Genomic DNA, 21,407 nt, shown 5'->3' on the forward strand with positions numbered 1-21,407 from the left:
GATTCACTCCTCCCCACCACATCCACCCATCTATATGATCCTGGGCCAGCAGGGAGCATAGAGAAAGGACCACAGCAAGTTCCATGTGGTGACACAGAGTGGAGTGAGAACAGGGATAGTGTGTGTGGCATGCATGTGTGTATATGTGTACATACATGAGGTGGTGTATCTGCGCCAATGTGTATTGATTCATGTTATGTGTGTGAGTGTGTTTGTGTGGTGGTGTGTGCATGTGTTAGTCTTTTGCATGTATAAAGATATGTGTGTAGTGAGTATGTTGTGTGTGCAGTTATGTGTATGGAGTGTATTTAATGTGTGTAGTTGGATATGTGTGAGTTAATATGTTGGGTTGTTTGTGTGACTTTATGTGGCTAGTAGAATTGTGTCATGTGTTTGTGTAGTGATGTGTGTGGGGTGTTGGATATGTTTAACATGGCATGTCAGAATGTGTGTAGTAGCATGTATGGGAGTGGCTGTGAATTTAGAGCAGTGGCTTTCTGTCTGCAGATAGAAAAGGAAGGAGAGCGATAGGCCAGAGCCAGGGTGGTAGAAAGATAGAGATACACACATGAGGTGGTGTATGAGAAATGACTCTCCCCAGGTCAGAACAGAATCAAAACTGCTGCCCTTCAGGGCACTCTTCCCAGCCCCCTTTCTTGTCTTTCTGGAAAGTCCTTAGAACATGGTTTAGGGATGAATCCTGGGGTGATTTAGAAGATAGGAAGTCATTTTGGTTTGGCCTACAGAAACAAAAACAAAGACCAAAAAGTAACTGGCCTTAAGAGTATATATAATTCGGGTCATTCTTACCTGGGGGCTGTTTTCATGAATCCTCTTCTTGAGGATTCTTGTTCCCAAATGTTTCCAGAAACCCCTGGTGTCCCATGTCCTTATTTAGGTGTAGAAGATGCACCAATAACTTGAGCCAAAGACTCTCTGTACTTATGGAACTGAGGTACTATAGATAGGGAAAAACAGAAACAGGCCAAGGAGCAATTAACAGGAAAAATATAATTGTGACAATTGCTAAGCCAACACTAAAGACAGATGTTGGATGAGATTATTATGAATACCCAGCTATGACTCCCAGAAAGAACCTACCCTGGGAGAGATCAGGGGAATGGCAGGTTTGAAACAGGAAGGAAAGGCCCCCAGTGGGCAACACATGTGTGATGACGGGACCTGCAAAAGGCCATGTGGCTACACCCCTGAGTGTGGTGGAGAGTGGTGTTATGGGGGAGGGGATGCTGAGGTAGGTGGCATTGTAAGTCATGCAGACCAGGTAGTCAGGAGTTTTAATTGAAAAGTGATGGGGAGCCCTTGGGAGGATTTTAGATGCTTGAGCAGCACATTACGACACATGCTCTTGAAAGCTACTCTTGCTCAGTGGGAGAGAGGATGGTGAGGAGGAAGCAGGGCTGAGGTCAAGAGTGGACCAGTCAAGATGTTAATGCTGAAGTCCACGTCCCGGACAGACAGTCAGAAGAGAGTGGAGCAAACACAGGGGCTTGTGATAGGTTGCATGGACATATGGAGCTAGAATTATGGCTCAGTCACGTTTGGGCTTGTACATCAGTGTTGCTGCCATTTACTAGGATGGTAGTGATGAATGAAAGGACGGAGTGCGGTGGAGAGCTAGAAATCAAGAATTTGGTTTAGTCTACGTTAGGATGAGATGTCAGGTAGATTTTCATCGGGAGATGCCAAAGTCAGGGGGGCAATGTGTAGAGAGATGTTGGTATACAGATGGCATTTTCAGTGATGGAAGCAAAAAGTTTATAGTCAGAGAGAGAGAGAGAGAGAGAGAGAGAGACGGAGAGACGGAGAGACAGAGACAGACAGACAGAGGAAGGCTAGGATCTAAAAAGCAGAGGACTAAGGTGCAGGCTGCAGAGGGGAAGAATCATCTGGGAGTCAGGGATGGGGTGGGAGTCAGGGATGGGGTGGGAGTCGGGGATGGGGTAAAAACTAGTTAGAAAAAGGAATTGAAGGTTACCATGCGTGGCCAAAGTCAAGCAAGAGAGTCTTGGAGACATGGCCACATGGAGCTATTCCAATCTTCTGCTGAACCCGTAGGGAGGGTGAGATGGGTAGTTGGATTTGATGGGGAAGGGGAAGGGGACATCACCCTCTCAGGCTTCATTATGAAGAAGAACAGCTTAAGAAGGGGACTGGTGGGCCAAAACGAGGGTTTGTTCTGTTTGGGGACAGGACAAACACAATGGCCTTGTGTTTGTTCTCTGCACTGGTTGGAACATGACAAGGAAAACTTGGAGGGCACAGAGGGGAGTGGAGGGGGCAAGAGGGATGTCCTTGAGCAGTGAGGAGGAATGTGAGCCACATGGCACGCACGAGCACAGGAGGCCAGGTGGCCTCTGGCAGGGACACTTCTGCTCCATAATAACAGAAGGCAAAGCTAGGTTGCAGGTGAGATATGCTGGTTGTTGCCAGGGAAGGAAGGTGAGGGAGTTTCTCTTCAGCTCCTTTGTTTCCTTATAAAACAGGAGGTGATGTTTTGTGTTCTGAATGTTTGTGCATGCCCTACCTTCCACCCAGATCATGTGCTGAAATCTTAATTCTGAAGGTGATGATGGTATTAAGAGGGCTTCCACTTACTATTTTATGAGTTAGAGAGTGTGTGTGTGTGTGTGTGTGTGTGTGTGTCTGCATGAATTTATGTGCACCATGTGTGTGAAGGTACCCGTGGAAGCCAGAAGAGGTCATAGGATTCCAGAGGAAAGTGAGTAATGAAGGGTAGGTAGGTCCCCTTGACTTGAACTAATGCTCTTTAAAAGATTGCCCAGAGAACTCCCTTGTGCCATTGGACAAACAATGGTATAGGGAGACATGATTGTCCGTGAGCAGAAGGTGAGTGCTTGCTAGCTAGACGTTTTAGATTTCCCATCCTCAAGACGGGAATTCTGTTACTTACTGGCCACCTGATGTGTGTGTGTGTGTGTGTGTGTGTGTGTGTGTGTGTGTGTGTGTGTGTATGTATATATGTATGTATGTATGTATGTATGTATGTATGTATGTATGTATGTATGTATGTATTTTTGTAGCAGCTGAACACACAAAAAAACACAGTGTTGTCAGATTAGAACAAAGAGAGAAGAAATACCAGCCTGGGGAGAGTAAGTCAGGAGAAGCTGTGAGATAGATTCTTTTAATAGGATATTTGAGACCTGAGTACAGGAATTTCAAGTGAGAACAGCCATTTTGGGTGGTGTGTCTCTGAGTGACACTTGGTTGCTAGGCCAGCATGGAGATGGAAAATGGCTTTCCTCCCCTCCTTCTGGATTAGTGTGTTAGAAGAGGAGCCAATGAGGTGATGTGTTTGCCTGGAGGACTGGAAAGTTCAGCCTGTAAAAGGAATATTGAGGATGGAGTGGGTTGGTGGATGGGGTCATCAGGATAATGACCAAGTCTCAGGGAAGATGACAAATTTTGCTAGAGTAGGAATTCCTGAGAGAAAGCTGTGGATGTGGAAGAAGGTGGTTCAAGGTTGGGATGTTGGTACAGATGCCAGTGAAAACAAGCCTGGATCATGACTATGGCTATGGGGAGTAGAAGAGTGGGGAAGAGGTAACATATTCAAAAGCATTCAAATTGATTCTTGTTGATTTCCATTGCCTTTTGCCGTTCATAAAATTGACTTCTGTTGAGCTGGTCTGATTTTAAAATGTCTGCCTACTCTAAAGGGTACTCAGGTGGTCGTGGTTTTGTGGGGTCACTGGGCTTGAATTAGGAGTCTCAGGGCATGTCTGGGGAGGGCTGTGCTCTGGACATACAGAGTAGTGGAGGATGGGGAATCAAGTCTTCTTAGGACTCTTGGCTTTGGATGACAACGGGAGGAATGAGAGGTGGAATGTTGGAATAGGTCCTGTTGTCTCTTGGGGGAAAACTAAGGTACTATTTTCTGTAGATTGATTAGGAGCTTCAGGGGTGGAGGACAGATGTGAGAAAGGCTCTAAGGTCCTGCTTTGGCCAATTTTCTGTATGAAGAAGAGGAGCTCTGGAGATGGCCGTTTGTTCACGGAGTGGGAGACTGAGGGACTGTCTTTTCTTTGAGCATAGTGTATAAAGGCACATGGACATGACCTGTTCCATTGGCAAGGTGTGGTGGATGTTGCCAAGATGGAGAGATGGGAAGAAGTACTTTCTAGCTAGGGATCTTATTTTTTTTTCTTTTTTCTTTTTTTCGGAGCTGGGGACCGAACCCAGGGCCTTCCGCTTGCTAGGCAAGCGCTCTACCACTGAGCTAAATCCCCAACCCCCGGGATCTTATTTTTAAGCAGACCCTTGCTGCTTATATGCTATGAATAAGATACTCTGAGGGCCATTAGTAATGAGCTTTTCATTACTATTAGAAAAACACTAGCAGCAGAAGATTATACAAGAAAAAACTCATTTAGTGCAGAGTGTGGGCGGGTCCAAGTCCAACTGGAAAGCAGACAGCAGTACTTCTTCATGAGGGACGTGCACGGAAACAAATAGTTACATCTTAAACCTGAGTAAAGAGGCTGATGCCAAACTCAGGCTTTTATGACAAGCCTCCTTCTCTCTAAAACCACTAATCCGTATGTGCTAACTTCCAAAAGCATGTACTCAACAAAGAAGAGACCGCCCAGTAACCCCCACTTCCAAAGGTTCTACCATCTCCTAGTAGCAGGGGATTAACCAAAGTTTCAACCCATGGACCTTAGAGGACTGTGGACCGTGGATATTTTAGTCCTCACCATTCTGCTTTACCTTGGACATTACCTGTATGTCTAAAGGAGAAGCACTGTGGCCCCATCTTGCAGACAAGACAAATGAGGTGAAGAGAGGTTCCTATAACCTCTGCACACTTTTTCTGCTAGCCAGAAACCCATGTCTAGTTTCATCTCCCACACTACTTCTGAACCAGAGTGCCCACTCTTAACAATAACCAGAGGCAGACAATGAAACCTAGGAAGCCAAGGGAATTTTTTGTCTATCTAGGATCCCCATCTCCTTTGTTCTAGACTTCGAGCTCCAGGCAGCTGGGAGCCTTCTCAGGTTAGTGTTGTTATGGGTCCAGTGGTCCTTGACCTGTGATGGGAGAGAGTTCAGAGACTGATGGCTGTGAAACTGAAGCTGCAGTTGGATGACCTCTTGAGGACAAGAGATTATAGCACAGGCTCCCTGCTTCTGTCTATTCTCCTGCCCCTCTGCTTCCCCCTCTGTCTTTCCAGTCAATCATCCTGCTCTGGTAGAGTTGGTTATCTTTATCTCATTGTTAGTCCACAACACTATTTGCTTGAGGTCTGTTGATCATCCACTTGACTCTCCTTCATGTTTGGAACTCTTTGAGTTCATGAAACTAGACCCTCTTGATTTCTTCCAACTCAGGTTCCATCGATTTTCAGTCTACTAAACATGGGCACACATGGTTTTGCCCACTTCCCCTTTAATCTCTCTTCTCATGCTCAACCTAGGCAGTCTTGTTGAGTTAGGTTACCCCCATGTTAGTAATGACTAATTGGGTGTCTCTAGCCCAGATGGCTCTCTGATCTTTCTGTCTTGTCACTTCTTCCATTTGGGTACTTAGGAATTCTCTCATACTAACCAGGTTTCATCCTGAAACAATTCTGCCCTCCTCCTTTCTTCCTAGTATTCTTTGTTTAATGAATCATGACTATCGACCTGGCATTTGAAATGCTAGTCTTCTCTCTCCTCCCACTCAAAATCCAGCCAGTCCTGTTTTGCTGTTGTTCTCCACTTAATGTGCAGAATGAAAATGGGCTACAGTGACTATCCTCCCATACCCTCCCCTAACCCTCCCAAGCTTTCCCCCCTCCAGTGAGACTCAAACAGCCCAGCACTCATCGCTTTAGCCTGCCTCACTCATATCCCTTCTTAGTATACCAAAAGCATACTTAGTATAGCTCATTCCATGTATTGACGAATGAGTTACTGTGTCTCTTCCTTCCGGTGCTTATCATTAGAGTAGAGCCTGAAGTTCTTACCCTGTTCTACAGGAAGCTTCAGACACTCCATTCTCCTTTTGTTAATTGGGAACATGCCAAGCCCATGCCTGTCTCCAGGCATGTGACCCCCTTTTGCTTGTAAGTCTCGGACCTTGGATTTTCATGTGTGCTGCTCTCCACGTCATCATTCTCCAATTGACGCCACCTCCAGGAAAACACTCCGCATCTCATCGTTCCGTTTTCTTCTTTTCTGAAGTTTCCCCTTCCCTTCAGTACACTTGCCAATCCATTACATTGCTTTATGTGTATGGGTCTTACTACCAGTTTTCCTGTCACTAGGATGAACACCCCTGGAGGGCAGGGGCCCTGTCTTTCAAGGCCTTGGTGTTTAGTCAGTTCCTGAAAAATATTTGAGTGACTGCTGATGGCCAGGCCATGGTGCTGTTGGTGGAGAGCCTTTGTGTGCACATGTGTATAAATGAGGCTGGGCACAAATGACCCAGTGGGAAGAAGGGAAGTGGAAGTATCTAGGTCCCTGTGACTTGTAAGTATCCCAGAAGGCTGAGACTCTTGTTTCTGCCATCTGTGTGTGGTTAGAAAGTCTGTCTTGATGGTTGTGGGTAGGGAGGAGATAGGAGGAACAAAAGAGGTCTGAGAACTGTCCTCAGGTGACAACAGAGCTCGGTGGCACTGCTCAGTGGTGAGCTACGGGTACTAGGTGTGTGCGTTTGCAAGTCCATGAATATATGTTTGGTACCAGTAGTCAGTAGCTCCTGGGCCTTGTCTCTAGGTTGGGCTCAAACTTTGGAAACCAGCTTAGAATCATAGGTTAGGCACAAAATCCAAGTGCCAGCCACAAGGCCTGTGGCTCAGTGGGTCTTTGGATACCTGAGATTATGAAGTGTGAGCACCTCCACTCATAGAGTTTCCTGCTCGCGAGTGCACAGTGGAGCTAGATTATGAGTTGTATATGATACACAGCTAAAAGGGAAAGTAATAGCTTTACTATGTCAGCTCCAGAACTAATAGGGATATTACCATGTAAGAGAGATCTGTAAGAATTGAAGAACTTAGAGACTGAATTGATTAAAGAAACACTTAGAAAGTCCACTTAAGAATTAAGAGAGTTAAGCCAGGTTTAGTGGTTTAGGATTGGAATCCCACTGTGTGGGAGGCTGAGGCAGGAGGATCACATGTTAAAGGGGTCTCTGGACCATAAAATGAGTTCAAGACCAGTTTGAATAACTTGGTCAAAATGGCTAGGGGAATAGCTCCTTGGTAGAACACTCATTCTACGTACAGTACCTCCCTTATCCCCACCTCCTTAAAGAAAAATATCATTAAATATTTACTGAAGCTATAGTGTCAACAAGGCTAAAATTGGGTGGGCTGGGTGACTGGTTTGGAAAACTCAACTCTATATTAGATGCAGAACGGCTATTTAGGGACTATCGGTGCCACGACATGAAAGGTGCTATGGTATCTGGGGACAGCCTGGTTTTGCAGATAGACCAGCTCAAGAGAGTGCTCCTGGCAGGCAAAGAGAACTGAGGCTGTGGTATGGGAGACTGGTGTCAGACCTTTTGTGGTAAGGTTCATTACCCATCTTTTCTCATCCCTTGCAGAGGGAGGAACAAAAAGTCTCTGGGGGTTTAAGCTGCTGTAGGAGAGATTTATTGAGGTTTTGGAAAGTGCCAAGTGCAATTGAATCCTGCCACCCTCTCCCCTGGGCAGCTGTGCACCATGTACATCTTGGCCCATCTCTGCTCCTCTTTCTACAGGCCCAGGGGACTCATAGAGGACATGAGTGGCAACATTTGTCAGGGATGGGCAGTCCTGGGTCAGAGGGCATTCATTTTTTAGTTTGCAAGTCTCTGTTGAGGTCTGTGTGGTCTGTGCTATCTGCACAGTGGAATGGGTGGAGCCTGACAGGGCCCAAGCTTCCAGAATCTTTATCTCTGTTTCTGTACATTTTTATTTTTATTTTTATTTTTAAGCTGTAGGCTGAGGTTGAGGGCCTCTGGAGGAAGAAATTTGTGTGTGGAATCCTTCCACTTCATCGTCAGTGGGGACTTAACTTTCCAGGCACTGGGAGAGAGGCCATGGGGGTGGGATGAAATATAGGCAGGGAAGAGGCAGCCTGTGCCACAAACCTGTCACCTAGGTCTGCATGCACCTGGCTGTGTGCTGAGCCCCATTCTTTGAGCATGGCAGATGCTTAAGTCAGTAGGCAGCTAGGCCAGTTCTGAGGGGGTAGCTTTCACAGTGGAGCTCCCACCAGCCATCTCTGTGCCCCCTGCAGGCTCAGGGGGGGCATCTTCCTCACAGGCTGCACTTGCTGTTCACACTGCTGCATTTCTTGATTTTTTTTTTCTAGGAAATTTACCAAGTCGAGACCCAGAGGTTTACATGTCCCACCCCATAGCAAACGCTTTGACTATTCAAGCTCCAAATGGAAGCCACTGGGGCTATAATTACACTGGCATTAGCTATGAACACTGCTGTGAGGAGGGGAACAGAGCACCTGGGGGGAACCTAGATGCAGCCACAGGCCTAAATTAGCTGTTGCTCTGCTAGCAGTTGTCAACTGCTCTCTGCAGCCACCCCCCACTCCCCCTCCTCCCTGGCCCCAGGCCACTCTCTCTCTGTTCCTGCCAGCCAGCAGGCATCTAACAAGTGCAGGGAGCACTGTCTGGTACAGGAGAACACCCCCACAGAGGCAGGCCACACCAGCCTTTGTGCTGACAGGCGTCCTTGGGTCCTTGCACAGCCTGCGGAATGGTTGAATAGCAACTCAGAGGATTGCTGCCGAGGTTGAGGCAATGGCATGGCCAAGTCCCCTGCCCAGCTGACCAGCATTCTCTTTCTTGTTTCCTTGCTCCTTTTCTCATTTCTAGGCATGCATTTTTTTCTGTTCTTCTCAGCCTTTGACTGTCCCCTTTGCCTGGGACCTCTTTTCCTACTTACTCCAACACACTTTGTGAGTTTTAGCATAGAAAATCAGTATGTCCATGTTCCCCCTGACTCTAGACAGGTCCTTTGCACTCTTCCAGGAGAACTCAGCATTAGCATTTATACAGATGGGCGGCATTTCTGTCCCCAGCTGGTGACTGGGGAAGTACCTGGTATACACATATGTGTGTGTGTGTGTGTATATGTGTGTGTGTGTTTGTGTATGTGTGTATGTGTGTATTCCTGTACATATTATGTGTGAATTTATTGAGATCCGTATGTAGTATATGTATATGTATATAAGTGGTGTATATGTTCTCTCTGTGTGCATGTACCCATGCAGACACAGTGGCTGTGCATTTAAAGGCCAGATCAACATCCAGAGTCTTCCCCAATCAATTCTCCACTTTATTTTGTAAGACAAGATCACTCTTGGACTCTAGAGCTTATTTCGACTTCTGGCGATGTGCTTCAGGGCCCCTCCTCCCTGCCCTCTCTGCCCAGGAGTCCTGGGCTTCCAACTCAGGTCTTCATGTTTGTGTAGGTGATACTTTACCTGTTTTACCTGCATCTCCTCAGCCAAAAGCTGTTTTTTTTTCCTTTGAGCAGAGTCTCCTTCTGTCACCCATGAGGGCATGGGACTCGCTACCCAGCTGAGGTTGACCTTGAACTCAGGACAACCATCTTCAGCCTCTCTCTCGAGTGCCGAGACTGCAGAAATGAGCTATCAGACCTTGCTTCAGCTTTCATTTTAAAGCAATTCAATGTTTTTAGGGCAGATTCACCCTCAGGCATGATTGAGGGAAGACATAAGATCCCCATAACACCCTGCTCCCCACCCTCCTCACTGCCAACATCCTACTCCAGGTGATGCTCTGTTAGCCAACAGCAATGATACTGTGGCCACCAGAGTTTATAGCTGCTGGTATCAGGATCCACTCTTGGTGTATCCCTTGTGTTGTACCTGCTGACCACTGCAGGATCATGTAGAGTTTTTCATTGCCTTGAAAATATCCTGTGTTTTGCCTACTCATCACTCCCTCCTCCAACTTCTGATAGCCACTGATCTTTTCACGATCTCTATTGTTTTCCGTTTCCCAAAATGTCATGTTCCCGGTATCTTATGCCCTGCTGCTTTCGTGAGTTTCTCATGGTGTGACAGCTCATTTCCTTTTATCACCAAATAATCTTCTGTTGTCTGTACTCCCTTCCTCTTTATTTCACCACAAAGAGAGGGAACATTGCTCTTTCCAGTATTACAAGGTTGCTGGTGGCAAAGCAGTGATGCCATCAAAGTGGATGGTTCACCTCTGAGCTCTTCCTCTTCTGCCTTCTGATCCCTTCTTGCCTAGGCCGCCATTAATACTTGAATAAATGCAGTCTTGTCTACTGCTCCCTGGTTTATGCCAATTTTGCTTTTTCAAAATATAAACAAACTTTCAAGCATTTGCTGCAAACCAAGATTGTTCATGTTATATTTGTTCTTTATATGGAATACTTACTCAGCATTCATGTATCAACCTTTTGACACATGACGTATGCGTTAATTTGATACAAGAAATGAGTTATGTATCTACACTGTGGTTGCTGCTGCTGTGTGCTATGGGGAGAACAGACCATTTGGGGGGTAAACGTAGTACAGGGAGTTATTTGGATCAGTAGATGAGAACTTACAGATCAGCTAACCTTTGAGCAGAGACCTGAACCAATTAATCCATATTGCTGTATGATCATGGAATGGAGAGCCTTGTAGACCAAGGGCATACCAAGCACAGAGGCCCCAAGGTCAGATCACCATTTACCTTTCCCAGGAGGATCAAGGCAGCTGGTACTGGAGTAGGGTGACCAACAGGGAGGAGAAAGAGGAGGAGAAGGAGGAGTGGGAAGAGGAGAGGAAGGAGCAAGGTTAGACAGAGCAGTGCTTCTTAAAAGAAATGTAACATGCCATGCAAATGGAATTCTGAGTGTTCTAATGCTTAAATTAAAAGGAAAAAGAGATAGGTGAAATTAATTTTGATACTGTTTAACACTTCATATCCAAAATATTATTCATTCAACATATAATCAAGGTAAAGAAATTATTACTGAGATACATATTTTGCTTAACAGGCTTTTAGAATCTGGTGTGTGTTTCCTAATCTTCCAGTTCAATGTCCAATGGTTACAATTCTGGACAGTGCTCGTGCTAAAGCCATCGAGTGAAGCCAGTGGATATCCTGGAACACTAGTATTACATATCCATGCTTTAGATTCTTAAAGTCTACACCAGTTGTGATGAGAGAAGATTATTGTGGGGTGCTATGAAAACTGGGGTCTGGGCATGGTGCTGACAGCTTGGAGGAAGCTGATAGTGGCAGTGAGAAATGTGTTCTGGGCATGTTTTGAATGTAGACTTCCCGACTTTCCTAATGTGCTTTGTGCATGAGAGAGGAGTCAAGGACTGAGTAAAGGCATTGATGGAACTGTGTTGTATGGCTGCTTACAGGAAGATTAAGTTGACTGTCAGTTGAGCCACTGGGGTCTGGGTTTGTCACAAGGGTGTTGGGTTTTCAGGTAGTGGTGTTAGGTAGAGGCAAACAGATGAGTCTGAGGTTTTCAAGAGAGGCCTTAGGAAATAGAAGCTGTTTGATGGTTTTTAATGGCATGGGATGAAATGATAGCACCAGGTGTCCAGAGAGAGGGCTGGGTCCTGGGGAGCACAGACAAGAACCAACAAAGGTACCCCAGCATTGAGGTATCAGGGAGGCCAGAATGAAGACAAGTGAGGAAGGAGGTTCAGGTAGATAGAGTAAGATGCTGGGAAAGGGTAGACCTGAGGGTTCCTATCAGTGGTGAGGGAGAAGAGCAGCTGCCAGGCTGATGTGGGTCTGAGGGAAAGTGCAGGAGAACAAGACACATATGAGGGAGACAACTAGTGGGTCATTTTAAGGGGAACAGAAAATGGGGCAACTTAAGGGAGCTTAAGGGACTCATATGACTATGAGGAGACATATCTCTCTGTTTCTCTGTCTCTGTCTCTGTCTCTGTCTTAGTCTCTCTCTCTCTCTCTCTCTCTCTCTCTCTCTCTCTCTCTCTCTCTCTCTCTCCTTCAATTAATGATACCCACTCACATAGCCAGTACTCCAGAAGACAGGGCAAAGTCATGATGCAAAGGAGAGAAAGTTATGAGTAATTTCTCATGTTTACAAGGTTACTCAGTGATAGGTCCTATTTTTGCAGACAAGGAAACTGAGGCCAAAACTGTTTGTCCAGACACCCACTGAGCAGCTGAGCCAGGACTTGAGAATGGGCTCAGTTCTACAAGCCCTAGTGCTGGGTCTGGTTCTGTCTCTTGCTTTCCTCTCTGGAGTGATAGGCTCTTTAGTTGGTGCTTCAACATAGCACATAAGAGAACTTTACAGGTCTGGGACTTTATAGATGCTTAATGAACAAGCAATCAGAGGACCAGGGACTACATATGTAGATGTACAGTCACCATGGATAGCCATAGAGGAGTCCTAGTCTGTACAAACCTGGTTTTGATTCTTCTGTACACCATGACTGGTTCTTGTCTATAGAGAGATACACAGGGAAGACTGAACATGGTTAGGGGAATAGATTACCTCTGGTCTAGGCTGATTGTTCTCCCTAGCATGTGATGGTGCTGAGTATGGCTCTAGTGTTCTGTCAGTGTTCTGGATGGCTATAGCAGCACCAGGACTCATCCAGAATTCGTTTTCTTTATCTGTAAAACAGAGGTTAGGTTGAATGATCACCACTGTCTCCCCAGAAGATCTCAGCTGGACATGTGCAGATTGGGGCCCTACCCTTCCCTATGCCTATTATCTAGTGGGACAAGAGAATCTCTCTAGGTAGGAACTGCATGGCTATGGAGTCAGATGGTTTCTGTGATAGGTGGTACAGCTAAGGTCTGAGGGGTTGGGACAGCCACTATAGAGGTGCCTTGTGATTCCTGGGAACCCTGCCGTGTACCTCAGACATTTCCTCACAAGGTAGTCAATCGAAATCCACAACGTTAGGGCAAGAGAGCCAGCCCATCTGCCTCATGGTTTGTCATACCTCCAGCAATGTCAGAGTTCAACTTGGGGTAGCCTTTCCTTCACGCTTAGAGGACTAATGCTCCCCTTTCTGTGGCGGCAGCAGCTATAACCCTCTGGATACAGAAGAACAGTTTTGGTGGTTACAGGGGTGGGTGCATCCTTGTTGACAACACTCAATGATGTGTGTTCCTCACTCCAAATGCCAGTGGTGCCACTTCCCCAAAGTCCTGTTGAACTGCTGGGGGATAAGATACATGCGTGGGCTCCAAGTTATGTGGCTCTGAGCCAGGCACATTATTTCCTGTCCCTCATAAACAGGGCCATGACACCTGCTTCCATATTTCTGAAGCAAACAGCCACTTCCAAGTGTATGAAGCTGGGCTTAGTTTAAGACTCTGGATAGAGAATCTCCTTCTGAATCACTCTTTGTCGTTGCCATGGACCCCTTGCAACTCTCATGTACATTGGGCAGGTCAACATCTTCAATGGTCCCTACAGTCATATGTTCTTAGAAATTATCCTTACTCCAAGACAAGGAAACTGAGGCACAGAGAGGGTGTATGGGAGAATACCACTCTTGAGCGGCCATAAATATCCTTTCCTTGTGTCCATGTATATCACTGACTTGTGTTCCCCTTTGCCTTCCAGGGACAGGGACAGACCCGGCGGTCAGTACCAAAAGCAACCACTGCCTGGATGCCGCCAAGGCCTGCAACCTGAATGACAACTGCAAGAAGCTTCGCTCCTCTTATATCTCCATCTGCAACCGTGAGATCTCTCCCACCGAACGCTGCAACCGCCGCAAGTGCCACAAGGCTCTGCGCCAGTTCTTTGACCGTGTGCCCAGCGAGTATACCTACCGCATGCTCTTCTGCTCCTGTCAGGACCAGGCATGTGCTGAGCGTCGCCGGCAAACCATCCTGCCCAGTTGCTCCTATGAGGACAAGGAGAAGCCCAACTGCCTGGACCTGCGCAGCCTGTGTCGTACAGACCACCTGTGCCGGTAAGAGCTGCTGAAGCTATGGATGTCTACTAAGGGTGCTCATGTGCTTGGCCTCTGTTACAGGGTCACTTGGATTATGATCATAGATGAGCCCAGCAGAAGGTGTTGAAAGGTTAATATTGATTGATAATGGGCAAAATCATTTCACGTATCCATTCATCTGTTCATTTATAGCGCATTTATCTGTTTGTCTCTCACCCAGTTATTCCATTCAGCACAGGTTTATTATCTGTCTAGTGAGCTCAGCTTCATGCTAAGTAATTCAAGGGAAGACACAACAAAGTACCCAAGGAACTTATAATTTCAAATCGTGGATTTCTAACAGAAGGAAAGGACCTTCAGAGGATTTTGTTCCGTTTTTAAGGAAGGTCTGTGCCTATGTCCCAGCAGCAGAATGTGACCAAAGAGCTAGTTCATTGAACACTGAGCGCAAGGCCAAGCTCGTGTTGGGTGAGGACTAGGTTCTGCAGTCTGACAGTGCTGGGTTCAAATCCTGACTTTGACACTTACAAGCAGCGTGACTTTAAGGAAATGTGGTCCCAATTCAGTGGAATGTGACTGGGACTCCCAGAAAAGGGAGAATAGGAGAGGGCCATGTGCTTGAGTCCAGAAGTCCCGAGGAAGGTCCTTGAGGTGCTGGAGGCTTGAGAACTGAGGAGAGGGTCCAGGAATGAGTCAGTCAGGAGAGACTTGAGGAAGAACTTGGGCGTATGGGAAATTCAGAAGTTGGTGACAGGGGGCTGCTGGAGAAGGGATGATTACAGTTGTCTCAATTGTCTACTGTGTTCTGGACACCTCTGAAGGCTTCGTGCTTGTAACCCACTAACCCTGCAGAAAGTCTCTGATGTAGGCATTGCTGCCATTTTTGAAGGGAAGGAAAACTCTTCTTCTGAGGAAGAAAAACTCTTGCCCCAGGTCATGTAACAGATATTTCATAGCTATGATTGTTTAAGACTCTTTCTTGCTACTTTGGCTGTTAAAGTATGTAGCCTGAATGACAGCAGGTATATCACCTTGGACTAAGGTAGTGTCTGTAGGGATAAAGTGGATTTTTTCACTAAAGATGGTAAGAAGACTTGCCCTGCACCTCTTTCTGCATTCAGAGTGTGACCACAGGGAATACTCAACAACACACTAATTGGATGACTGTGTGGTTTGTTTCCTAGTTGAATAACGATGGGACATTGTAATTATTCTGTGGGGATGGTGTTGTAAATGTAATGTTTGAGGGACCAGGGTGACCATTGCCTTCCTGTCGCAGCAGTGTCTCAGGTGTTTGAACTAATGACTCCTGAATTCAGTCATGTAGTTGAGAGAAGGGATGGATATAGGTGTTCTTGGGTGCTTGGTTATGATTAAAGTCCAGTCATGTAATTAGGAGGGTTAATAGGGCCCATGAAGGAGTCCAGGCTGGAGATGTCCACTGACTGGAGCATCCTCAATGGTCAGAAGTGGAGCCATTGGTGTGGGAAGCAGGCTTGACTTTACCGGGAACACCCATGCATACACAAGAGAGAGCAAGACTATAGCAGAAGACAGGGAGGCTGAGGAAGCTACAGAAAAATGAGGAAGTAGTGACTCAGAATCCTGAAGGAAGGTGGTTCAAGATTATAGGATCTGCCAAGCCAGGTCCTCAGATTGTGTGCATGTGTCTGTGTATGTTGAAAGTCAAATGCAGTGGCCCAGGCTTGGTGAGAAGCTAGAAAGAGAGGAACTGGGTCTAAACGGTTTTATTCAGAAAGCAGAGGTCTGAAGCCAAGTCTTCAGGAGGACATAGAATGGAAGAGAGTATCTTTTGGACCCTGGAGATCTGGGCCAGTATACAGCTGGAACGAGAGGCTCCACTTTTGTTTGGTTTGGAAAACAAGCTCTCACTGTGTTTAGAGAAGGGATTGAGCATAGAGCTAGCTGTAGGCTCAGGGAAAGCCTTGTGAAGAAATGGACGTTTTGCATCTGCTTTTAAAAAGAGCATGCATTTAGAGACAACCAATGAAGCAATTTGAAATAAGCCTGTGCCTACTATAATAGAGGAGTTGGCAGTGGCAACCAGGAGCCCTAGAAGGCAGGAGCAGGCATATTCACTGCATAGCCTGGCAGAGCTCTGAACATTAGTTCTTAGCTTCCTGGTGACTCAGATTAAGGGGAAGCTGGATGGACCATATAATTCTTAAAACGCCTTGGAAGAAGAGCTAATTCTAATTCTTAGGTGGAATCATAGTCTCTCCTGTGGGCTAAATGCTAACCTGAGCTTGCCAGACTCTGTCATACTTGGAACAACAGAACAGATGAACAGCAGAACCTTGAAAGAGTTGGTCTGAGCAGCATGAATCCAGGCTCGGGACCTTGCACCTATAAGTGGGCCAGGCATATCCATAAAGCCTGTAAGGTTCCTATGCAGGTAGGTGTTTAGGGTCAAGCTACTCAGATGCCTTGAGTTAGTCTCCAGCAGACACGTGACAGGCTTTGTGCTTACTTGACAGTTTTTTTTTTTTGTAAGGAAGGATAACCATAGGATATTTGGCTCCAGTAGTTGAAGTCATGTGTGACTGGAGTGTTTTGGTGGCTTCTAAAGGAAACAGAAAGATTTTTGTTTGTTTATTTTTCTGGACATGGGGCAGCCATGATCAGGAGAATTTTGTAAAAAACAGCACACTGTGGAATCAGAATAGATGTTTAAACACCATTAGGCATTGTGAAGGTCCAGATGGAGGACTCTGAGGAATGAAGGACTGACCAAGAAAATGAGCCCCTTCAAGGGTCAAGGACCACTATCTACAGGGATCCATAGACAATACTGCATCAAGATTATTGACTTGGGGTTATGACCTGATTTATCAGGCTTTGGGTAGGAAGTTCATCTTGCCCCAAGATGAGGTCATGTGATTTCCTTTTTCCAACCAAGATGTTTCTTGAGCCTGTTTTTGCCTGTCCCATCACCATATCCTCCAGTGTGCAGATGTCACATGGACTCCCAGAGAAAGAAGGGCAGGAATGAGGAAAAAGCCTGCATCTTGGGTCTGACAGGGCAGTTGGGGGATGTCAGAGCACAGCCAATTTCCCTGCATGGGTCTTGGCCCTCAAGTCAGAGCGAAGTTGGGAGGTATGTGCTGAGGAGAACCGAGAGATGCAGATGTGGAATGACAGGCAAGTGGTGGATGGAGTGGGTGCCACTCCAAGTCGGGGAGACCTTCGTGTGATCTAAGTAGCTTTCTACTGGGCTATATCTTTCCCTGGATCCTTGGTTTCTACACTAATCAAGCGAAGATGCTTATCCAAGACATCTCTTGGGATCTTTTTCATTGCTTGGATCTGTGGGCTAAAGTCTTACTACTTGGTTTCTGGGCATTTCTTGTTCCTTCTGGTACCAGCCTCAAGGGCTTTCTCCCCAGGGTCTTCCCAGGATGGAAAGAAAGAGGGCACTATCTTCTATCTAGCTCCTACATGCCTGACATCTGACCCATGTATCACTGCCCAGCAGACCCTGGTGGTCCTGTTGGTGCTAATCTCAGTTCTGTGAGCTTAAAGATGAAAGGTCATCTGGAGAACATCAAGTTGGGCTTTGACTCTGCACTGTGCCCAGGAAGGTGTTCTGTGCTCTTCCTTCCTCTGACTTGGCCTTTTCTAAGTTTCTGCCTTCCAGAACAGGGGCACACATAGTGGTGCCAAATGTCATGGGGGTTTGGAACAGGAACTGAAGACCCTCTCTTTCTTGGGTATGTTAGTTAAGCTGGTTAGATGGGGACAACAGAAAAACATCTTTGGGGATTGAATCTTTGGGAATGGAGTTTCCATCCTGAGAAATTCCCTGTAGCCTCCCTCCACATTCTACTTCACCATGCTCCACTTCCGTAACATTCAGTACTGCCTCAGCCAGTCCTGCCTCAGCCAGTCCTGCCTCTTCTTCTGTGATGGAGGCCCAGGTATCTCCAGGCTTCTTGCTGCGTCAATCTTGGCCCAGGAGTTCTAGAGTGGAGGGAAGCAGCTTTGTCAAAGCCTAGTTGGCGTGATTTGGGGGTTGGTCTATTGATTTGCTGGGAGGGAGGCTAGACTAGTAGCAGCCTGAACTTCACTTGTGTGAGGTAAGGTAGTACTGCTGTACTGCCTTGTTAAATGTCACTACCAGTGAGCCTTTTGATCTAGCATTTGGAGAAGCATTGACTAATCAGGGCTATCTTGAAGTCATTGGATGCCCTTCTGAATTTTCCCACTGATCTTCTAGGCTGGGTCAGATAGACTTTCTGGGAGTACAAACTTCATGCAATACTCAGTGTACCTGGCTAGGAGGTCATCCTTAAGAGTCCAGGTTCTGCTCTCTGCTTTTGTTCTATTTCCACCCTAAACCTCAGGGCCGTGGACTTAAGCTAACTGAAGATCTAAAAATGAGCAGGAGAGACATTTCATTTAGAAGCATCTGATAGAGAGTCTAGAGAGCTGGGAGCTTTTTGGAACAGGTCTGTGGAACCTGACTGGATTTTCTTCAAGTTCCAGTAGGTCATGAGCCACTTTTACAGTTTTTAACACAACTGTTTATATCTTCTTGGCTTGCATCCATTGTAAGGATATGCTCAGTTGCATGCATGTGTGCATGCATTTGTTATTGTGCATGCATTTGTGTGTGTGCTTTTGTGCATGTGTGTGCATGTGTATGTGTGTGATGTGATGGCTGTGTGTGCATTTGTGTATGTGTGTGTGGGTGTGGTGGCTGTATGTGTGTGTTTGCATGCATATGCATGTGTGCATGTATGTGTTGTAGTGGCTGAGAAGTTGTGGGGATGACAACTGCTGTATTACTATCTCTTGCAGGCCACATTTGGAAATGGCTCCTGAAGTTCTCTGTCCCTCCTGGTCTGCCAGGGGACTATAAATAACCTCTTGCTGGACCCATGCCATCTACAGAGCTGTGATTTAACCTCTGGGTGCTGAGAATGTGCATAAATAGACTCCAGCCTGGGGCTATCCCAGTAGTCCTGGGCCACTCTTGTGCTGTGGCTGCTGTCTTTATCCTAAAAGAGAAGATGGCTGGGATAAGCAGTGCAGGGAGGTAGTTTCCTTCTCTCAGGCTGTTCTGAATTGGGGTTTGGTTCTTGACCTCCTGGGATGTGCTTCTCTGTGACTCCATAGGATCGGTTGGTTGGTGTTTTCAGAAGACCATCTCTAAATAGAAAGAAAAGACTTATTTCCAAAGTGGTAGAGAGGCTAAGGATTTCCAAGCTTTTGTGTTTGTGTTTGTTTGTTTGTTTGTTTTTAAAGAAGACCTTGTGTATCTTGATGTGATATGCCAAATTTTGGGTACACATTCTGGAAAGATCCTTAGGTCTCCTATAGCTTTAGAATCTCCGTCTTCTCTGGTAACACCATCAATTTCCTGGGGATGGATACAGAGTTTCCCCTCTTGATATGGTAGTATAGAGAGCTGTTACTGACTAGTGATGTCTGCAGCTGGCCTGGGAAGTTAGGCTAGGCCTTGGCTGGAACCCAGCCAGTCCTTCTTAAGGCAGTCAATTGCTTCTAGCAGGTAGAATGGGGGTCTTGTGACAAGACTACATTCATTTCATAATACTCTGCTGGTCATCTGTGTTGGGCTTAGCATTGTAAGAATTGGAGAGTTCATAACCAGGGAATTGGAGGTCCTTGGAGTCTCATGGAGCCACTGTATTGGCTGGCTCTGCAGAGACAATGGGGACCTCCATCCTTAGATGAAGGCATTTTTTCACTAGACTTTTCAGGGAACCCCCATTTTTCTTTGCTTCCTCAGAGGTCTATGCTGGTGTTACTGGAGAACATTCCTCTTAGGGAAATTGGGATCTAGCCTCATTTGAGGGCCTTCCTGTCCTGGATCAGAGAAAAGCTTCACTGCTGAGATTTCCTGAGGAGGGAGGAGCTGTGGGCCTGCAGAGTGTGTGTGTGTGTGTGTGTGTGTGTGTGTGTGTGTGTGTGTGTGTGTGTATGTCTGTGTTTGTGTGTGTATGTGTGTTTTTGTGTGTGTGTGTGAGTGTGTGTGTGTCTGTGTGTGTCTCCTTTGCCTAGCAGCTTTCCTCCCCAGTGACCCAGGATGCTTTCATGGAGCCCCTGTTCTTCTTCATTCCGGGTCAAGGGAAGGGCTCTTCCTGGAACTTCCTTTGACATGTTGATGCAGGGTAGAAATGTCAAATATTACTTTACAAAAGGCCTGGGGATATCAACTCAAATATGCTCCAGCTTAGATACCTAGATTATATGATAGAGTCTCTGTGACTTCCTGCTGTGGTTGCTTTAGGCAAAGCAGCATTGAGGAGGGGGTGCCTTTAGCCTTCCTCATCCATCCCCTATTCTGGACACCTGGGCCCCACAAAACTTACACCCAGCACTGATGAGGTATGGTCCCTGGGTTGGGGAAGGCTCCCATTGAAGAGCTGTGATTAAGGCCCTGCTCATCTCAGTGGGTGGAAGAAGAGGATCCACTTGGGGATGCTGAGGATGCAGAGAGTGTCAGGATATAAGCCCACATGGTCTATTCTCACCAGAGCCTCTCCTATAGGTGTGTGTGTGCATGTGCATGCATGTGTGTGTGTGCCTATCTGTGTCTACTCACACTGGGCCAGACTGCCTAAGCTTTCAGCTACCTTGGCTTCAAGTTGTTTCTTTGTATCTATGATTGTTTCTACTCTCATTTGGGGTGAGCACCCTGCCTGGTATTTTAGTCACTTTTGGATGCTATCAGAGTACTATACACTGCATGACTTAAACTATGCTGTTTTCTACCAGTTTGGGAGGTGGAAAGTCTCTGATCTGGATGCCAGTGTGTTATATTCCTAGTCTTCTTGGTTATGTTCTGTAGTCTTGTCCTTGGTATGTGTGTGACACAACACACACACACACACACACACACACACACACACACACACACACATACTCACGCACGCAGAGAGAGAGAGAGAGAGAGAGAGAGAGAGAGAGAGAGAGAGAAAGAGAGAGATATTTTCTTTTCTCTTAGATCACTAATCCTATCATGAGTAGTGCCCACCTCCATGGCTTCTAATACTACTCATTCCCCAAGGGCTCCCTCTGCAAAGTGCACATTGGGGTTTAGAGTTTACGCTTCAGCTCACCCTTTGTCAAGCCTGTCTCATCCGCACTGCTTATCCCCCTTCTGGCAGCTGCCTCCTTGTGTGGATTTTCTCTTGAGCTTCTCTGTATCCTTCAGTTGGTACTTGGTGTTTTCCTTCTTGATTAGACCACCCCCCTTTTCATATCCTTATGTTACCACTGTGTCAGTTTACTTATTTAATGAGCGTGTGTGGTGCCCTTGCTCTGCCCCAGGCACTGTGCTAGACTTGGAGGTACTTTGGAAATCACAGTAGGCATGGCCACACCTCTTTGGAACAGTCTGATGGAGGAGACAGTGGATAAGTAAGTAGACAGGTTTATCCAGGTTGAGCATCCCATATCTGGAGATCTGAATTGCCAGATGCTTTATAATTG

General features: G+C 46.4%; 1 protein-coding gene across 2 annotated transcripts in view; it reads left to right on the plus strand.

The window, feature by feature from the left end:
- Positions 1 to 21,407, plus strand: part of Gfra2 (GDNF family receptor alpha 2) — a 91,853-nt gene that overhangs the window by 21,130 nt on the left and 49,316 nt on the right. For both annotated transcript variants that reach the window (XM_087584981.1, NM_012750.2), the window contains one exon: positions 13,592 to 13,946. In XM_087584981.1, the coding sequence (XP_087441107.1) occupies positions 13,592 to 13,946 (355 nt within the window). The remainder of the gene's footprint in view (positions 1 to 13,591; positions 13,947 to 21,407) is intronic.

Source organism: Rattus norvegicus, chromosome 15 (genome assembly GCF_021556685.1).
Source record: "Rattus norvegicus strain SHRSP/BbbUtx chromosome 15, alternate assembly SHRSP_T2T, whole genome shotgun sequence".
NCBI classification, from domain to species: domain Eukaryota; kingdom Metazoa; phylum Chordata; class Mammalia; order Rodentia; family Muridae; genus Rattus; species Rattus norvegicus.